This window comes from Euleptes europaea, chromosome 4, assembly GCF_029931775.1.
Source record: "Euleptes europaea isolate rEulEur1 chromosome 4, rEulEur1.hap1, whole genome shotgun sequence".
Taxonomy (NCBI): Eukaryota; Metazoa; Chordata; class Lepidosauria; order Squamata; family Sphaerodactylidae; genus Euleptes; species Euleptes europaea.
In genome coordinates, this window is record NC_079315.1 from 58581996 (window position 1) to 58599958 (window position 17963).

A 17963-nucleotide genomic window follows, 5' to 3' on the forward strand; every position below is an offset into this window, starting at 1 on the left:
CGGCAAGTATGGCTCCCGGAAACGGCTTTTATCTCGAAGGAAGTGAAATTCTGGTGTGTTAAAATTAATAGTGGTTTAATAAGCGGAACCTCCATAATCAAATGAAACATTATTTTCTCTCCTTCTATTATTAATTTTCTAGAGAAACAAACCGATGTCTGTTTTCAGGTGTCATTTTTGTGTGTGAAACAAGTGTAAGAGTAAAGCCAGTCATGGTCCTATGGCAGTCTCCTTTGGGATACTAGAACTTGGGGAAATCCAATTAATTGCTTCCTTTGGTTCTTGTAGGTTATCCGGGCTGTGTAACCGTGGTCTTGGAATTTTCTTTCCTGATGTTTCGCCAGCAACTGTGGCAGGCATCTTCAGAGTAGTAACACTGGACAGTGTCTCTCAGTCTCAAGTGTGTAGGAAGATATAGTCAGAAAGGGGTTGGGTTTGAGCTGAGTCATTGTCCTGCAAAAGTAATGTGCTAGTCATTGTCCTGTAAGTATCAAGATAATGTGCTAATGATGGTGTGGTATGTTAATATGGAACCATTGTATCCTGAAGTGATCTGTTAATGTGTGTAGTCCAAAGCTAATCTGCATGGCTATTGTTGACTAAGTCTGGAGGTTTTTTAGGACAGGAAGCCAAGCCTTATTCATTCTTAAACTCTCTTCTTTTCTAGTAGTCAAAAAGGGCAAGAGTCCAGTAGCACCTTAAAGACTAACAAAAATATTTTCTGGTAGGGTATGAGCTTTCGTGAGCCACAGCTCACTTCTTCAGATATCTGAAGAAGTGAGCTGTGGCTCACGAAAGCTCATACCCTACCAGAAAATATTTTTGTTAGTCTTTTTGTTTAGTCTTTTTGTTAGTCTTTAAGGTGCTTCTTGACTCTTGCCCTTTTTGACTACTACAAACAGACTAACACGGCTACCCACTTTGAATTCTCTTCTTTTCTGTTAAAGTTGTGCTGATGTTTATGAATTTCAATGGCTTCTCTGTGCAATCTGACAAAATAGTTGGTAGAATTCCTGTCCTAAAAAACCTCCAGACTTAGTCAACAATAGCCATGCAGATTAGCTTTGGACTACACACATTAACAGATCACTTCAGGATACAATGGTTCCATATTAACATACCACACCATCATTAGCACATTATCTTGATACTTACAGGACAATGACTAGCACATTACTTTTGCAGGACAATGACTCAGCTCAAACCCAACCCCTTTCTGACTATATCTTCCTACACACTTGACACTGAGAGACACTGTCCTTCAGTGTTACTACTCTGAAGATGCCTGCCACAGTTGCTGGCGAAACGTCAGGAAAGAAAACCAATGAACTCTGACCGTGAAAGCCTTCGACAATTGCTTCCTTTATTTTACTAGTTATTGACCATCTTTTTCATGCAATGGACCAAAGATGGTTTATAACAAGGACACATATCCTTAGAACAACTAAATGATAAACTGTCATAAAAAGATCAACATCATCAAATTATAATCAATAAAAGCAACTGCCTGAAATAAGAGCCACAGTTTGTACAAATAGTCAGATCCACAGACTCAGGGATAATAATGTCCCATAGGCCCGAAAAAATTATAATCTGGGTTGCATCAACCATTCTGCAAAGTGTATTTGAGGAAGAGATCTTTGCCATCTTATCCTTTACAGTGCAGCCCCTACACCCAGCCCAAATTGCTCCTGCTGTTCAGGATAACCTTAGGAATGTAAGACACAAGTCAGGGAGCAACAGAAAGGAGAAATAAACAGAAGTCCCCTCTGCACTCTTGCATCAGCAGAGCAAGGAAATGTTTGCACATGTGATTTCTGCAAGTTTCCCCTCTTGTTGCAGCTCCATTGCCCCCATGGGCCCCTGGCTTCTAGGACCAGCTTTTTTGCAGGAACAGGGGCAGCTAGGTAGGAAGGGAAAGGCAGCAAAACTCCCATCCACAAACTTCATCATAGTGATCAATCCGCATCTCTGTCTCCAGTCCTGTTAATCTTTGGAAACATTAACACATGAAGCTACCTAATTCTGAATCAGACCATCAGTTTATAAAGGTCAGTATTGTCTACTCAGACTGGCAGTAGGTCTCCAGGGTCTCAGGCAGAGGTATTTTTTTCACATCACCTCCTACCTGGTCCTTTCAACTGGAGATGGTGAGGATTGAACCTGAGGCCTTCTGCATGCCAAGTAGATTCTCTACCACTGAGCTACTGTCCCTTCCCATGACATAAAAATTGATCAGATGCTGCAATGGTAAAGGAATGCAGCCATAGTATTTCATCTGCTATTCAATTACAGAGACATAAACAGGTTTCCCAGTTTCATATCCCTTGTGTGATAAACCAATTGTTTCTGAGACAAGTTCTGACTACTTTTCCTTATTTCTCGAATGGTGCCATGCGTGGGTCACAGGGACCACATCACTCCAGCCTTGGCCCATCTGTACTAGCTCCCAGTCTGTTTCCAGCCCTACATGGCTTGGGACCAGCATACTTGAAGGAACACCTACTCCCTTACAAACCTAGCCAACTGCTATGGTCATCTTCCATGGTCCTGCTGTGTTCTGAGATAAGGGAAAACTCTGGAACACTCTGACCAGAGAGATTCGCCTGTCCCCTTCTGTTGCCTTCTTCTGCCAGAGGGTGAAGACTTCTTTGTTTCAACTGGTGTTCCTTCAGTGATCCCACCTCCCTGCCCTGTTTTACTTGCTGTTTTTATGCCTGTGAATTTTATTGTGTAATTTGCATGGGTACTTTAACTTGGTTTTAAATGTTTGAATGATGTGTTTTTGTTCGGTTTTAAAGATGTGTTTTTATTGTGTATGTTTTTAATCTATTAGCTGCCCTGGTAGCCCTGGTGTGGGAAGAAGGGCAGGGTATACATTTTATACAAAATACATTTTGTAAATAAATATAAATTAAATAAACAACGTACTCAAAGATGAGAAGAGACCCTCAACAAATATAATGAAATACATACTTTCTTCACTGAACTCCTTATATTATATAATGTAACACAGTGTTTCTTTACAGCTAAGTAACTTGAAACAAGTGACGTATGTTGATGTGTCAGCAAACAAATTTCCCTCAATTCCAATATGTGTGCTCCGGATGTCAAGTTTGCAGTGGTTGGATATTAGCAGCAATAACCTCAAAGATCTGCCACAAGACATGGATAGGTATATCCTCATATTGTCTACATTTGGAAGTGGGATGGGTTGAAAGACCTTTTTGTGTTGTAGCAATTATAAAGCCTTTGATCTATATAGAGTCTCTCTGAAATGGAAGAAAGGTGGCTTAGGTTTCCTGGCTGCTTCTTAACTTTCACATTCCAAATCACTTTTGTACCTGAAAAAAAAAAAAACCAGGTACATTGTTCAGTTCAGTATGAACAATGCAGCTGGCTAAGTCTTGTTTGAAAAAATAATAATGGTCTAGACTTATTTATGGTATTCACAGTGCTTGGGCTATAATGCTGTGGGTACCCAGTGTTCAGAACTCAATTCCTCCACTCCTCCATTCAAAATGGTAACAATAAGTATGATTGCATAAGGTTTATGTTATGAAGATTCATATTGTGAGCCAATCATGGGGGCACATGACAATTCTGAGATTTCAAAAACCCTGAAAACTGCAATGGGCAAATAAATCTGGATTTCTTTTTAAAATGTACATCTGCCCAACCTACTTACGTATCATACTTTTATAATGAATAGGCTGAGTTCTGGTCATGGATATCGGGAAGAGTTAATAGTGCTGCATTCAGACATCACAGTAAACCAGGGTTTGTGCAACCCTGGTCTACCAGACACAAACATCAAATTCCTGTTTGTTTACAAACTCAACTTGGTCTGCTTCTTGCCTCCTATAAGGGAGGACGTCTCCCCTACATTGCTTACCTTTTGTTTCTAAGAGACCACAAGGGATGATGCTCCAGTCATGCTGTAGCTGTGACTTGTGAATTCAGATGCTGCAACAAACCACAATTAGTACAAACTGTGGATAATAAAAGCTATAAGTCCTTGTTTGAATCCTGGTTTGGTGGACTGTATGAATTTAGAGGACACGCCTTATTGAGGTTTGATCAAACTATGGTTTATTGTGATGGTTGTATGCTTTGTTTGACACAGGATGAAATTTGCAAATGACAATGTATTTCAGGTACATAAAAGGCAGACCCTTGAGTCTTTCTTTTGGCTATGGGAGATTTCGGGTGTGGTGTAACTATTATGCAGTCTATGCCAATTCGGAATCCTGCATGAATAAGGAGTGGCATTGCATCTGGGTGAAAATACACTGTTACAGATTCCCAGCCAGCTGTGACACTGCTGCTACAACAGTGGGGCAAGTGAAGGAAGATACTGAGAAAGGCCCTGGCCCTGATAGTTCACCACTGACGTGTGGTAGCAAGCAACGGTTGAGGCTGCATAGAAAAGTAGAATGGGTATGGGAGGAATGCCCTGTCTCTGCCAGCATGGTATTGTAGGCAGAGTAGGATCTGGGATACCCAGATTTGAATCCCCCCTTTGCCATGGAAGCTCTCTGGGTGACCTTGGGTCTGTTATCTCTCTCATCCTCACCTACCTCAGTGTTGTTGTGAGACTAAAATGGAGAAAGGAAGAATGATGTTGTAAGGCATTTTGGGTCCCCACGTAGAAGAAAAACAGGGTATACCTGTCTAAACACATCAATGGCAGGTCTTGTTGGTCTTGCAAATGCAGCTTTACAAGTATATAATAAAAACTTATTGGTGTGATCTCTTGTTCATTTAATTATGTTACTCTGTTAATCCCTAAGGCTAGAAGAACTACACACTCTTCTCCTGCAGAAAAACAAGTTGACTTACCTTCCACACTCTTTGGTCAATTTGCCAAAACTCAGTTTACTGGTGGTAAGTGGTGACGATTTGGTCCAGATGCCCACAGCTATCTGTGAATCAACCACAGGTTTAAAGTAAGTCAGTCAGTCAGTCAGACAAAAATAACAACATAAACAGTTTCCCCCTCGTTCTTGTTTCCTTTTATTCTGGATGCAATCTTTTGTTTCTGGGAGAAAATTCAGTCTTAATTTATACCACTACAATCATTAGGGTTAACATCAAGGCTCAGTATTTTGTTTATTGGTTAAAATCTTTGAGGTCGTGAACAGGACATTTATAAAGAAGGAAAGCATGAATTAAAATCACATAAAAGGAAGTCAGAGTAAAACAAAACAACTAGTGGCAGCATTAAGTGATATCAAGGCAGACAGACATCCTCCACACTCTCAAGAGAGTTGCCTTGACTTGACTCCTGAAGAGCAACAGGGAAGGAGCTGGGCAGATCTCTGTCGGGAAGGAGCTACACAATTAGACGGGCACCGCGTAAAAGGCCCCATCCTGAGCTGCCACCCACCAAATTGCAATATGGAACCGGCGAGGCTTGTATTCAAAATCCTGCAGGGCATCTATCATGGTGCATCCTTCACACAAATCTAACTCACAACAGGTTGCTGTGCTTTCCTCCTGGCCAACAGTCTGTAAACTTCTTCACAGCGTCCACAGCCAAAATGGTGACAGCATTTTGATGTAATCCACCTTAGGAAGGGTAGTGACCCATTTGTGGGTTGCAGCTTGCCTTCTGACGTCTAGTGCAATGAATACGTTCACATATTATGAGGAATGGAGCAAGACGACAATTCAAAATTATGTATGCATGAATGCCTTGCATGTGAAATTACCTGCTATGAGGGATTTTCATCGTAATAGTTGGTTTCACATTCAAAATATGAATATACTTGCAAATAATTATTATTATTATTCATGCATTGTATTTTGAGTATTCGAAACGTTTCCTGTAGATTATTTTAGTAATTCATACAACTGGTCAGTATTTTTATCCTCATATTGAATATTGGGCACTGAGTCTGTAGAATATTAACTTGCCAAAAGCCTCAGTGAGTTTGTGCCAGAAGACAGATCTGAACCTATTCCCTACTCACAGCAGCTATCTTATGGTAGCTCTCAAATGTGACTAATAGGCCTCATGGCTGGTCTTGGTGGTCTGTGTTTAAAAAACCCAAAGGGCTGCACACATATGCATATGGATAGCACCTATCCCTGAGTGGAATTGGGTCCGGCTAGGACCTGGATGGTGGGTACTGGGGAATGCCAGTTATGCTGCTCTGATTTCCTTGGAGGAAATGTAGATCATAGTAACTGTTTCTTCTTTATGGAGTGTAACATATTGCTAAGTCTCATGACTTTATTCACATATAAGAAAAAGAATCTGTATTAGCCCTCAAATAGTGCAATACTAAGCAGAGTTGCACCATTCTAAGACCATTGAAGTCAGTGGGGTTAGAAGGATATGGCTCTGCTTATGTGCATTTCTCATGCACCAAGTCGAGCAAAATCTATGGTCTCCAGTGTCTATGGTCTCCAGTGTCATGGGAGCAATATCTGAGGAATGATAGTATTGAACCATGGAAATGTGGTAGGAGAAAAATGAATTACTTTATTTCTTTCTCATGATTTAGGGGACTTGTACCTTTCTAACCCTTGAGAAAAGTTTCCAGTGTATTAATATGCCTAGCCCATTGTTAAAGAAGCAGCATTCATGGTGTATAAACTGTTTACATACTATTGTCGAAGGCTTTCATGGTCAGAGTTCATTGGTTCTTGTAGGTTATCCGGGCTGTGTGACCGTGGTCTTGGTATTTTCTTTCCTGACGTTTCGCCAGCAGCTGTGGCAGGCATCTTCAGAGGAGTAACACTGAAGGACAGTGTCTCTCAGTGTCAAGTGTGTAGAAAGAGTAATATATAGTCAGAAAGGGGTTGGGTTTGAGCTGAATCATTGTCCTGCAAAAAGTATCAAAGGTAATGTGCTAATCATTGTCCTGTAAGTATCAAGATAATGGGCTAATGAGGGTGTGGTATGTTAATATGGAACCATTGTATCCTGAAGTGATCTGCTAATGTGTGAAATCCAAAACTAATCCGCATGGCTATTGTGGACTGTAGTCTTTGTTAGTCTGGAGGTTTTCAGGACAGGAAGCCAAGCCTTATTCATTCTTAAACTCTCTTCTTTTCTGTTAAAGTTGTGCTGATGTTTATGAATTTCAATGGCTTCTCTGTGCAATCTGACAAAATAGTTGGTAGAATTGTTCAGTCTTTCAGTGTCTTGGAATAAGACCCTGTGTCCTGTTTGTGTCAGTCCATGTTCATCCACTGCTGATTTTTGCAGGACAATGATTCAGCTCAAACCCAACCCCTTTCTGACTATATATTACTCTTCCTACACACTTGACACTGAGAGACACTGTCCTTCAGTGTTACTTCTCTGAAGATGCCTGCCACAGCTGCTGGCGAAACATCAGGAAAGAAAATACCAAGACCACGGTCACACAGCCCGGATAACCTACAAGAACCAATGTTTACATACTCCACAGCAAATACACCTTTCGATTTTTATTCAGGAGTTAAGCATATGTTCTAAGTGTTTTACATGTCTGCTTGCACAAGACCACCTCAGAATTAACATTTTATTATAGCTAATTATCATTATCATTAAAAGTGTGTGGCTAACACAGTAGAAGTATTGTGCCCATAGATAAATTTACTCTAGCTCCATAACAAAGTTGAAAGAACAGAAAATTTATGTGGCAATAAATCATCTGACATATAGCAAGTTGCAGCCTGCTCATGATAAGAGGCATTATATAACTCCCTTCATGCTAATATTTCATCTTCTTGCAGATTTATAAGCCTCAAGGATAACCCTCTTGAAACAACCTCATTTCAAGAGACTGAAGAAATAACTGAAAGTGACCATGATCGTGAGCTGTTTGAAAAAGAATTTATGAAAGCTTATATTACAGATCTAAGAGAAAGAGGTACATATATACGTACACACATTAATGAAACTGCAAGCTTAATTTACTTTCATTATATTGGGTGCACGTTTCAAACTGGTTTTCTTAACACATGAGAAAATAGTAGCCAAAAATGCTAGCTTACATACAAAGCATTTTGTGAAGATTTCGGAGAATGACATTTTAAAAAAAGATTACAGCTCTTATGTTTGAAATATGCAAGGTGATTAATATTTGTATGGGTTAAATGCATCCTGCCCTTGTATAGCTCCTTTTTCTGACTGTGTGAGTTCCACAATTATGCCTTTCCAGTCAGTCCCCCAAAGCAATCTGGACATATTGTTTAACTCTTTGCAGACCACCTATGCATGCCATGTACCAAATAGAAAAAGGAGAATATGTTCCGCTCCATCCCTGACCCGCCACAAACATTGTTTATAGTATGGCCTGGAGTGGCATGCGGTTCTACATGTGTATGGGACTATGAAGTCCCTCTCCTTACTGCTGCACCTAAACCGCATGAAAATACAGTTTTCAAAATCAAAGAAACCTCACCTGCAGCTTCTAAATAAGAAAAAAGTAGTACACTTGAAAGAGAAAATTAAGGAACCAATTAGACTGTTTGGATCCTAGACTGTGTTTTAGTATAGGAATTGTTGAAGCATAATTTAGGAAGCTGACTTCCAAACAGGGTTCTACAACAGTAAGTTATATGACTGGGACTGTGCGTATGGAACAAATGCTGTACATATGGTCCCCCAGATATGTGTGATCACTATTTCTTCTGAAAGGGGCAACATGGATTTTCTACCTCAGTACATGTGATCTGGATAGCCCAGGCTAGCCTGATCTCATCCGATCTCAGAAGCTAAGCAGGGTCAACCCTGGCAAGTATTTGGCTGGGAGACCTCCAAGGAATACCAGGGTTGTGATGTAGAGGCAGGCAATGGCAAACCACCTCTGAACATCTCTTGCCTTGAAAACCCCACTGGGTGTCACCATAAGTCAGATGTGACTTGACTGCAACAAACAAACAAAAACAACCAAACATGTGTTTCAGACCCCAGATACATGTTTTCCCAAGCTTTGAGAAGAAACTGCACTGGTGCAGATCAGGAGGGTTGCATGTAGCACATCTGTCCCATGTGCACAGATTTAATGAGTTAATTGAGGTACTAAATTGATTTCTCCAATGTAGCATTGCTATAATAATGGTCATGGGACTGATAGAAAGAACTGCATGGTGCACTGCACACTATTGTTATTTGTTCCAGAATTCCTACCGTTTTCTTTTAAAGGGAGGAGTACATATCTTGGCAGATGCAGGTTCCCCTGCTCATGTTTGCAGATATCACACAAATGTAAAAGAGCCATTTTGTCAAGATGCACTGATAAGGAAGAAACAGTTCAATTCTTCCTATGCCCACTGATTGTCCTCTGCGAATCCCCTCCTAGAATCCTTTAGCTCCAGTGGGCTTATTTCTGATCTCAGAGGCCCTCTGCCCTTGTATTAGCAATAGGAGAGAAAATGTAGTCGGGGAACCCTGTGTTTGCCTCATATGTGTAATGTTCAGCACACAACAAGTGGAGACCCAGGAGGACTTATTGAGGGTAACCGCATCCCCAGCTGATCATCCTCTTTCCATATTCCCTCCATTGTTTCCTATCACAGCCGTCACAGCTTCTCTCCTTTTTCCTGTTCCTTTCCCTCTCTTTCCCTCCCATCCTTCCCCCCTTGCAGCTTTTCTGTTTCTTGCATTCTTGACTCTGCCCAAACCTCCTTTTGCCCCTTTTGCTCTATTTTTCTTTGCTTTCTTTCATGCCCCCATCTTCCTCCCTGTCTTTCCTGCATGCCCATTCCTTCTTTCCCCAAATTACCTTCCGTGTTGAAGTGAAGTAGCAGTGGCTGTTTTGGACTCCCCAGAGTTACCTAGGCAATCCAAAATAGTTGTCAAGATCTCATGAGGAAAACCCTGTAAGATCTCAGCATTTTAAAGCTTTCCTGCTTTATTGTTTTACAATTTTCCTGTAAACCTGTCTTCCCCTCCTAAGTCTGCAGTACTCTCCCCTTTGTACATAGCCCCAGTCCTTAACTATTGGTATCTAGGTCCATGTTCAGAATTAGGTATAATGATAAAGGGGACCCAAATTGCAGTGTTAAGCCATTATTCCTCTTGCCATCAATAATTAGGCTCTATGCTTTCAACAGCAGCATTTCAGGCAGAAAATTCAATAGGTACAGGTTTTTCATTTGCTGTGCATCCTGGCCAGAAGGTTTCCTTTCTTCTACTAGGCCCATAGGCACAGCAAGTTGTTCTGTACCAAAGGCTTCACACACCATGGGAAGACTTTGCCTTTTGGTATTTCAAACAAGCTTTGGGATCCTTTGTACTCTTAGCTGCACAGAAGTGTGTTTGTATTACGTAAACAGAAGCAACTAGATATCCAGACACCTTTCAGAATTTTTATTTTAGCTGATCCCTGGATTTAATAAATAATTGGCTGTTTGTGATAAAGAAAAAGAGGCTGCTGTGCCTTCTGCTGCCTAATCAGATCCACACAGTCAAAAATAAATCCCATTGATGTCACAGGGACTTACTCCAAATTAGGTGTGGATATTTATTTTTATTTTTTATTTTAGAAGAAGAAGAAGAGTTGGTTTTTATATGCCGACTTTCTCAGCCACTTAAGGGAGAATCAAACCGGCTTACAATTACCTTCCCTTCCCCTCCCCACAACAGACACCCTGTGAGGTAGGTGAGGCTGAGAGAGAATGACTTGCCCAAGGTCACCCAGCTGGCTTCATCTGTAGGAGTGGGGAAACAAATCCAGTTCACCAGATTAGCCTCCGCTGCTCATGTGGAGGAGTGGGGAAACAAGCCTAGTTCTCCAGATCAGACTCCACCGCTCCAAACCACCATTCTTAACCCTACACCACACTGGCTCTTTTATTAGATTTCTATCCCGCCCTTTCCCTACCAAGAATAGGATTTATGCCTTAGGAGTATGTGATCATGGAAAGCATCAGAATGGAGATACCAAATGGATCCAAGTCATTTAATGAAACAATCAAATTACACCAATGGACCATTTTTCATAAGTGCCCTTTAAACAAGTTACAACATTTCACAATTCTGGTCTCTGTAAAAAATGAACAGAATGAATCTTTTGTTTCAGGCTGGGTTCCCTCCTCCTCTCTAGCTCACATGGTATACGCAATATAATTTATAAAAACTTCCTTGGATGAATTATATTGCAAAGAATGCAATTCTAAAACATTCCTATCATCCAGAAACCAGATATTCAGCAGTGATAAAGTTGAAGGTGTTACATTTTGTAGGTTAGATTGTTTTATGCAAGGATAACAGTGTGCTTGCTAATCTTTTAAACTGCAGGAAAACTGAAAATTTTGAATCTTTTTTTACCATCATGGGGCCAAACAGTTCCGTGACTATCAACAAATCATTGCCATTTTGAGGGCAAACAGCCGACTGGTGCTGCTTGAGAGTAAATAATTACTCCAGCTGGGAGCCATAAAAAGAAGGAGTTAACAGTTGTATTACAGGAGGATAGACTGAGGCAGACCCTTTAGGAGGTATGATCTGGAAGGTTATGTACATTTTTGTAAATGTCAGGGCTGCAAGGAGCAGTCACCTGTGACACTTTATAGTCTTCTGCCTCTTGTTCAAGGAAGGGAATTTAAGACTAGAAAGACCTCTCAGAGACTGAACCGAAGGAAAGAGTGTTCCTTCTGGCTATTGAAGCATCTGGGTATACTGTTCTTCAAGTTATATTATCTACATTGTTAGTTAATGAAGTTTCACTAGAACAATAATTTCAGTGCACCTGGTATGATACTATTTTAAAGGAATGAAGTCTTCCCCCCACACAATATAGGTGTGCATTCAGATACCAACAACAACAACAACAAAAACTTCCTCATTTTGCTAATATACTTATAATACCCATGAATTGAAAAACAACACTTTTTAATATTACTTAATATTCTATCTTTTCCTTGTTCTATTGTTGTAGGCTTCAAGGAGATCAGGGGCTGGTCATTCTGCCACAACCCAGACACAGGATCACTCTAGGCTGGCTGGACTGAACTTTTTCTTTCTTTCCCCCATGTTGCTGGGGTTGAGATCACTGCTGCTGGCCAGTCAGCAAGCCTATGTGGGCTGCTGGCCTTTAGATAGGGTTGCCAAAGGAGGGCGGGATTTGGTGAGGGGAGGGACCTCATTGAGGTATAATGCCATATAATCTACCCTCTAAAGCAGCTGTTTTCTCCATGGGAACTGATCTCAGTGGTCTGGAGATCAGCTGTAATTCTGAAAGATCTCCAGGCCTGAGTTGGATTCTGTCAACCCTAGCCTTAGATGGTGTTCCTGAGGTGCCGTGCTTTGATATGCCACAGGAAAATTAATCCTAACTTAATGCACATAACTTGTTTATTTACTTAATATCTAGTCTCACAGACTCCAGGAATCCCATGATTAAAACTGTACAGCAGCACAATAACAATGCGATAACATGGGGTTTCCAAATAAGAGAGAAGTGCAGAGAAACAGTATATTACATGCAACAAAATGCTATAATGCATGCAAATAAACTGGATGACAAAATGTGACAGACAGTGCAACGGTATAAAGTATGTTTAGAACAAAACAGTAAAACTAGCTAAAATTTCACAGACATTCAGTATGACCCTATTCACTTTGTAAAAAGGCTCTCCTGAACAACAATATAATGTGTATAACAACATAAAAAGCCAGCGTGGTGTAGTGGTTAAGGTATTGGACCAGAACCTGGGAAATCCAGGTACTCTGCCATGGAAACTTGCTGAGTGACCTGGAGCCAGTCACACACTCTCAGCCTTGACCCTGGCAAGTATTTGGATGGGAGACCTCCAAGTAATACCAGGGGCATGACACAGAGGCAGGCAATGGCAAACCACCTCTGAATGTCTCTTGCCTTGAAAACCCTACAGGGTCTGTATGTCAGCTGTGACTTGATGGCAAAATGCACAGAAAACAATATAACATGTATAATGGGCAAAGCAATGTAGACTACCCTATTCTGATTTGCCCAAACCTCATTTATTGTCAGGCTCACATATGTACCTTGGTGCCACTCCCTTCTCACATGCAGAATCGCAGCTAGAAACTAACTTTAATTACCCATGACTTTATTTATTTATTTATTTATTTATTTATTTATTTATTTATTTATTTATTTATTATATCAGTCTTATAACCTGCTCTATCCAGGCAAGCCGGGCTCAGAGCAGCTCACACAAACCTTAAAACTTACAGTAAAAGCCATAAAATCACATACAATGGTGAATTAAAACCACCCTAATCAATTAAAATCATAATTTCTCTTGGCACATAACATTGCAATACAAGGCCACAGCATGGCCTGTAGGCAGTTGTTCGACAGTGGTGGGTAAAGTAGGGAGGCCAGCATTTATGGTAGGAACCACAACTGGCCTCTACCGTATTCCTGATGGAACAGTTCTGTTGTACAGGCCCTGCAGAACTCCATAGGGTCCCGCAGGGCCCTGGTCTCATTAGATAGACTGTTCCTCCAGGCTGGGGCCAGCCGGACTCTCTTCGGGTCAGGGACCACCAGTAAGTTGGCATTAGCTGATCTTAACCTTCTCTGGGGAACATACCAGGACAGGCGGTCCTGCAGATACATAAGAATGCAGATGTGCGAATTAACTAGCATTAGCTTCTCCTACCACTAACTGGGATTCTGAAGATGGATTAAACTTTGTTTAGTCCATTTCCACATGGATTGTGTACCCCAGTTTCAGTGCAGTTGGGAAGTAGGGGGGTGGTACATTCATACATCTCCCAGGGTTTCCCCAGCATTTCTCCAGTCTTTCTTAAACCTTTGCAACAAAGCAAGTTTAGGAGAGATTTCCTTAATATCCTTAATTAAGTAAATTTATTTACTTAATTTGCCATGTAAATGGAGAAGTTCAGATTTTTCCGCCAAATGGCAGTCATTTTCTTTGACGCAGTCCCCACAATAGTTATTTCCTCCCCCTTCCTTCAGAGATCTTTTTTCTTTAAAAGAGTTAGCAATTGAATAAAATGCTATGTGGGTGGCCAAAGGCTCTTTACCTCCATCCCTCTGTCTGTCAGGGCCTGGGGTGGTTTAAGCGCTTTCCCTCTTTCTCTTGCTGCCTTGCCTCACCACTGTGAGGTGGGTGAAGTAAGGCTCCTGCCCTGCTGTGGGGGAATTCTGGTTGCATTATGAATGAAAAGTGTTGGCAGCGTTTTGTCTCAAGACTACAATACATTTCAAAAAGTATATCAGAAAGATGTTTTCAGCATGTCTAACTATTTTTAGCAACAAAGCTGTGATTATTCTACAATTGCTATCTAAAGTGTTTATTTATATTTTTTCTTTTCAGAGTCCGTTCCTTGCTATACTACAAAAGTGTCATTTAGTCTCCACATCTGAGAACTGGATTTGTACATCACTGCAAAATCCCAACATTTAATTTTGCCAAAACAAACAAGAAAACATCATTAGCAGAATACTAATGTAGACAATTCTGTACATTAGTCTTTCTTTTTAAATTGTTTTCCAAAACTGCTGGTATCTCTGGTAGTTATGCAATGGAAGCTTCAGATGACTGGTCTATCATGTGATGGTTGCAGCCATCATGAGTAAAGCTACCTTTTCAAAAGATTTTTTACAAGAAAATTACAGAAAAGTTGATATGGCATATGCGGCATATTGTGATTTTTTTTAGACCAAGCAGTGGGCATCTTCACATGTATAATGTCCATTGAGATTAATATACCTTATCTGCTGAGCATTGTAAAAATCCCAAATGAACTGCTTTCCAGATGGAAGCTTACTGATGCCAGGCCAAAAAAAAGTGTATTTGACTCCCAAATAAAACAAGGACTGTGCTTGGGGAGGTGCGATTGCTCAGTGGAAGAGCCTTGGTTTTTGCATGCCAAAGGTCCCTGGTTCAATAATGGCATGTCCAGTTAAAAGGACCAGGTAGGAGGTGATGTGAAAGACCTCTACCTGAGACCCGGCAGAGCTGCTGTCAGTCTGAGTAGACAAGACCGACCTAGGTGAAACGATGGTCTGGTTCAGCATAAGGCAGCTTCAGGGGGGCTGATCCGTATGTATGCAGGCTCCACACTATCAAATCAGCCAGTGTGGCACATCAATCCCTATGCTGTTGGGAGCTACTTCCCAGAAAGCCCTTTGTTTCTGCATCCTATTTAGTGTTACAGTTGTTGGGGGAAGCTACTGCCTAGACTTGGTTAGTGGCAGTTTTTTTTCTTTCCGTAATTGTATGCTAGGAGAAAAGGTGATTGTTTACAGTTGACTTGTTTGCTATGCTGCTCACAAACTTCTTTTCCCCCATGCCAGCTGGTAGTTGAAATAACGGTCAGAAAGAGTCTGGAGCCCTGCACGCATACACCAGATCTATGCGCAAATGTGGAGGAGATTCATTGATTTTTGCCACCGCAGCTGCAGACTCCTCTTGTGTACAACAACTTCTTAAACTCAGGAGAGTTTAAGAAAACAATTTGCAGTCAGTTGCATGGTGACAGAAGTGAATTAAAAACATCCGTGCCTTCATTATATTAACACTGAACATGAACTGTTTTAATTCTTGAAGCATAACCCCCCTTGACACTTCCAAAGCTACTTTTTAAACTCCCCCGACTGTCTTGGAATATAGCTAGGAAACAGGTCTGCTATTCTGGAAGCTTTTAACAATGTTTAAGAATAATATTTAGGGATGCCGACCTTCGCCTGGGTTGCTTGTTATGCTTTTCACGTCACTTTGATACACTGAAAAGAGCAAATAAAGCTTTCCACAACAAGGAGTCTGCACACCAAGGTACTGTCAGTTATGGAGACTGTTTGAAAAGTGGGCAGCTCTGAAAACTCTGCCATGTTTTTCTGATGAACATAGCAACAATTTTGAAAAACATGATGGAACTTTAAGAGAAGCAAGAGCTCAAGAAACACAGTTCAGTTAAAAGGAAAGCTGGAGTTATGGTAAAAATAAAGCACTTTTATTTGTGTTAATAATTCTGAACCATAGATTTGTGGTATAAGATTGTTCATGCAAATGTCACTGTTATTATTTAAGTTTTAGTTAGGTACACTTGTTTTGTAGTTTGTAATACCTTTGTGTAAATGTATGTTAGATTTTGAAATGATTTTGTTTTGCATTGCCATTTTTCATTCAATAAATAAGCTATATTGATGATCTTTGCATTGTTAAGTTTAGTTGGTTTTCTCCTCAAAATTATGTATCTATATACACATGCATAGGTAGTGAATGGTTACAGGATTTCAACAAACATATTACATCCATAGGCTGGTACTACATGGGGATTTCCATGTATGTGTTCAGAGGGAAGCCATGATATATTTGGGAGCATCCACACAACATCCTACTCAATCCAGGCACAATCCAAAGAGCTGGATTTTACAAAAAGAAAAGCTCATTTAATCATCAGGGAAATTGTAGTGTGGCTGCATGCAGGGAGTAAGCAGTGACGGCAGTGAGCAATGTGGGGACAAGGCATGCAGATGCCTCTCCCACCTGCTTCCATTCACTGCTGCTGCTACAGCAAGTGAACATTTTCCCACCCCCATGTGGAAGCAGTCATAATTGAGACAATACTGAATAATGATAAAATGTAAAGTACACTTAATCATGCAAGTTGCAGTCCAAAAGAAGTCAAACTCTTTACATTCTAGTTGATTTGACTCAAATAGAATGAAAGAGTTTTTAATATCTAAATGCACCTTCTTGCCCAGCTACTCCTGAGTTTTGGGCTGGGTTGTCATCAATATGCAGATGACACCCATCTGTATCTGTTGATGGATGGCCATCTGGGCACCATCCCAGATACATCAGCCAGGTGTCTGGAGGCTGTGGTGAAGTGGTTGAAACAGTCGGCTCAAATTGAATCCCTCAAAGTCGGAGGTTCTGTGGCTGTGTCAGGGAGATCCAGGTCAGGGACATCAGCTCCCGGCCCTTCATGATGTACAATTGACATCAGCCTCCCCTTCTTTGGAGGCACAGGTCACAAATACAAACATTTGTCTACCTTTGTAAGGACAGGCAACTGATGCCCCACCTGTCCTGATCTAGCCACAGTGATCCATGCAGTGGTCACCTCCAGATTGGATTACTGTAACTTGCTTTACACAGGACTACCCTTGAAGTTGCTCCAGAAACTTCAATTTGTCCAGAATGTGACGGCACAGGTCCTTACCGAGACCCCATGGAGAGTGCATATACAACCAGTGACCTGTCTCAGTTCTGCAGGGGCTGCAAGACTGTGATGTTCTGCCAGGCCTCTGGTTGAGGAGAACAAAGGTCCATTCTAGCTGGCCCCCTTGCCCCCTCCCCTCCCTTCCCTTTTTCTTCCCCTTGTTTTTCCCTCCCTCCCATTCCCTTTTCTTCTTCCCCCTCCTTGATCATTCCCCTTGTGATTGGTATTATAGGGGTGCCGTCTAGAATTTTAATATTGGAAATGATGTTAAATGTCAAACCTATACATTGTGTAGGGTATTATTTTAATTGTATATTATTTATTGGTTGTTAGCTGTCCTGAGCCTGACTTTAGTCAGGAAAGGGCTGGGTAAAAGCCCCGGACATCATGAGCCTTGCTTTTTGCTGGGTTTGATCCGTGCCTCATTCCTCTTCATGCATACAAAGAGGGGCTGAGGGGCTCATGCATGAACCTGGTAACAGGTCAGGTTTATTCACATTCTGGCCTAACAATGTCTTGGTGTGTTGGTGTGACAATAATGGCTTGGTGGGTAGGGTTGCCAACCTCCAGGTGATGGCTGGCGATCTCCTGCTATTACAACTGCTCTCCAGGTGATAGAAATCAGTTCACCTGGAGAAAATGGCCACTTTGGCAATTGGAGCCTATGGCATTGAAGTCCCTCCCCTCTCCAAACCCCACCCTCCTCAGACTCCACCCCCAAAATCTCCAGATATTTTCCAACCAGGAGCTGCAACCCTAGCCATGGGACATTTATATCTGGAACACTGGGGCACACGGGACACTGAGTCTGTTCCCTCAAGACATTCAAATGGTA

At 41.3% G+C, this 17963-nt stretch overlaps 1 protein-coding gene across 1 annotated transcript in view; it reads left to right on the forward strand.

The window, feature by feature from the left end:
• LRRC2 (leucine rich repeat containing 2) overlaps positions 1-14415 on the forward strand; it is a 104186-nt gene extending 89771 nt beyond the window's left edge. The window contains exons 6-9 of the mRNA XM_056848693.1: positions 3030-3175; positions 4794-4949; positions 7732-7868; positions 14275-14415. Coding sequence (XP_056704671.1) covers positions 3030-3175; positions 4794-4949; positions 7732-7868; positions 14275-14324 — 489 coding nt within the window. The 3' untranslated portion in view covers positions 14325-14415. The remainder of the gene's footprint in view (positions 1-3029; positions 3176-4793; positions 4950-7731; positions 7869-14274) is intronic.
• Positions 14416-17963: the final 3548 nt, after the last annotated feature.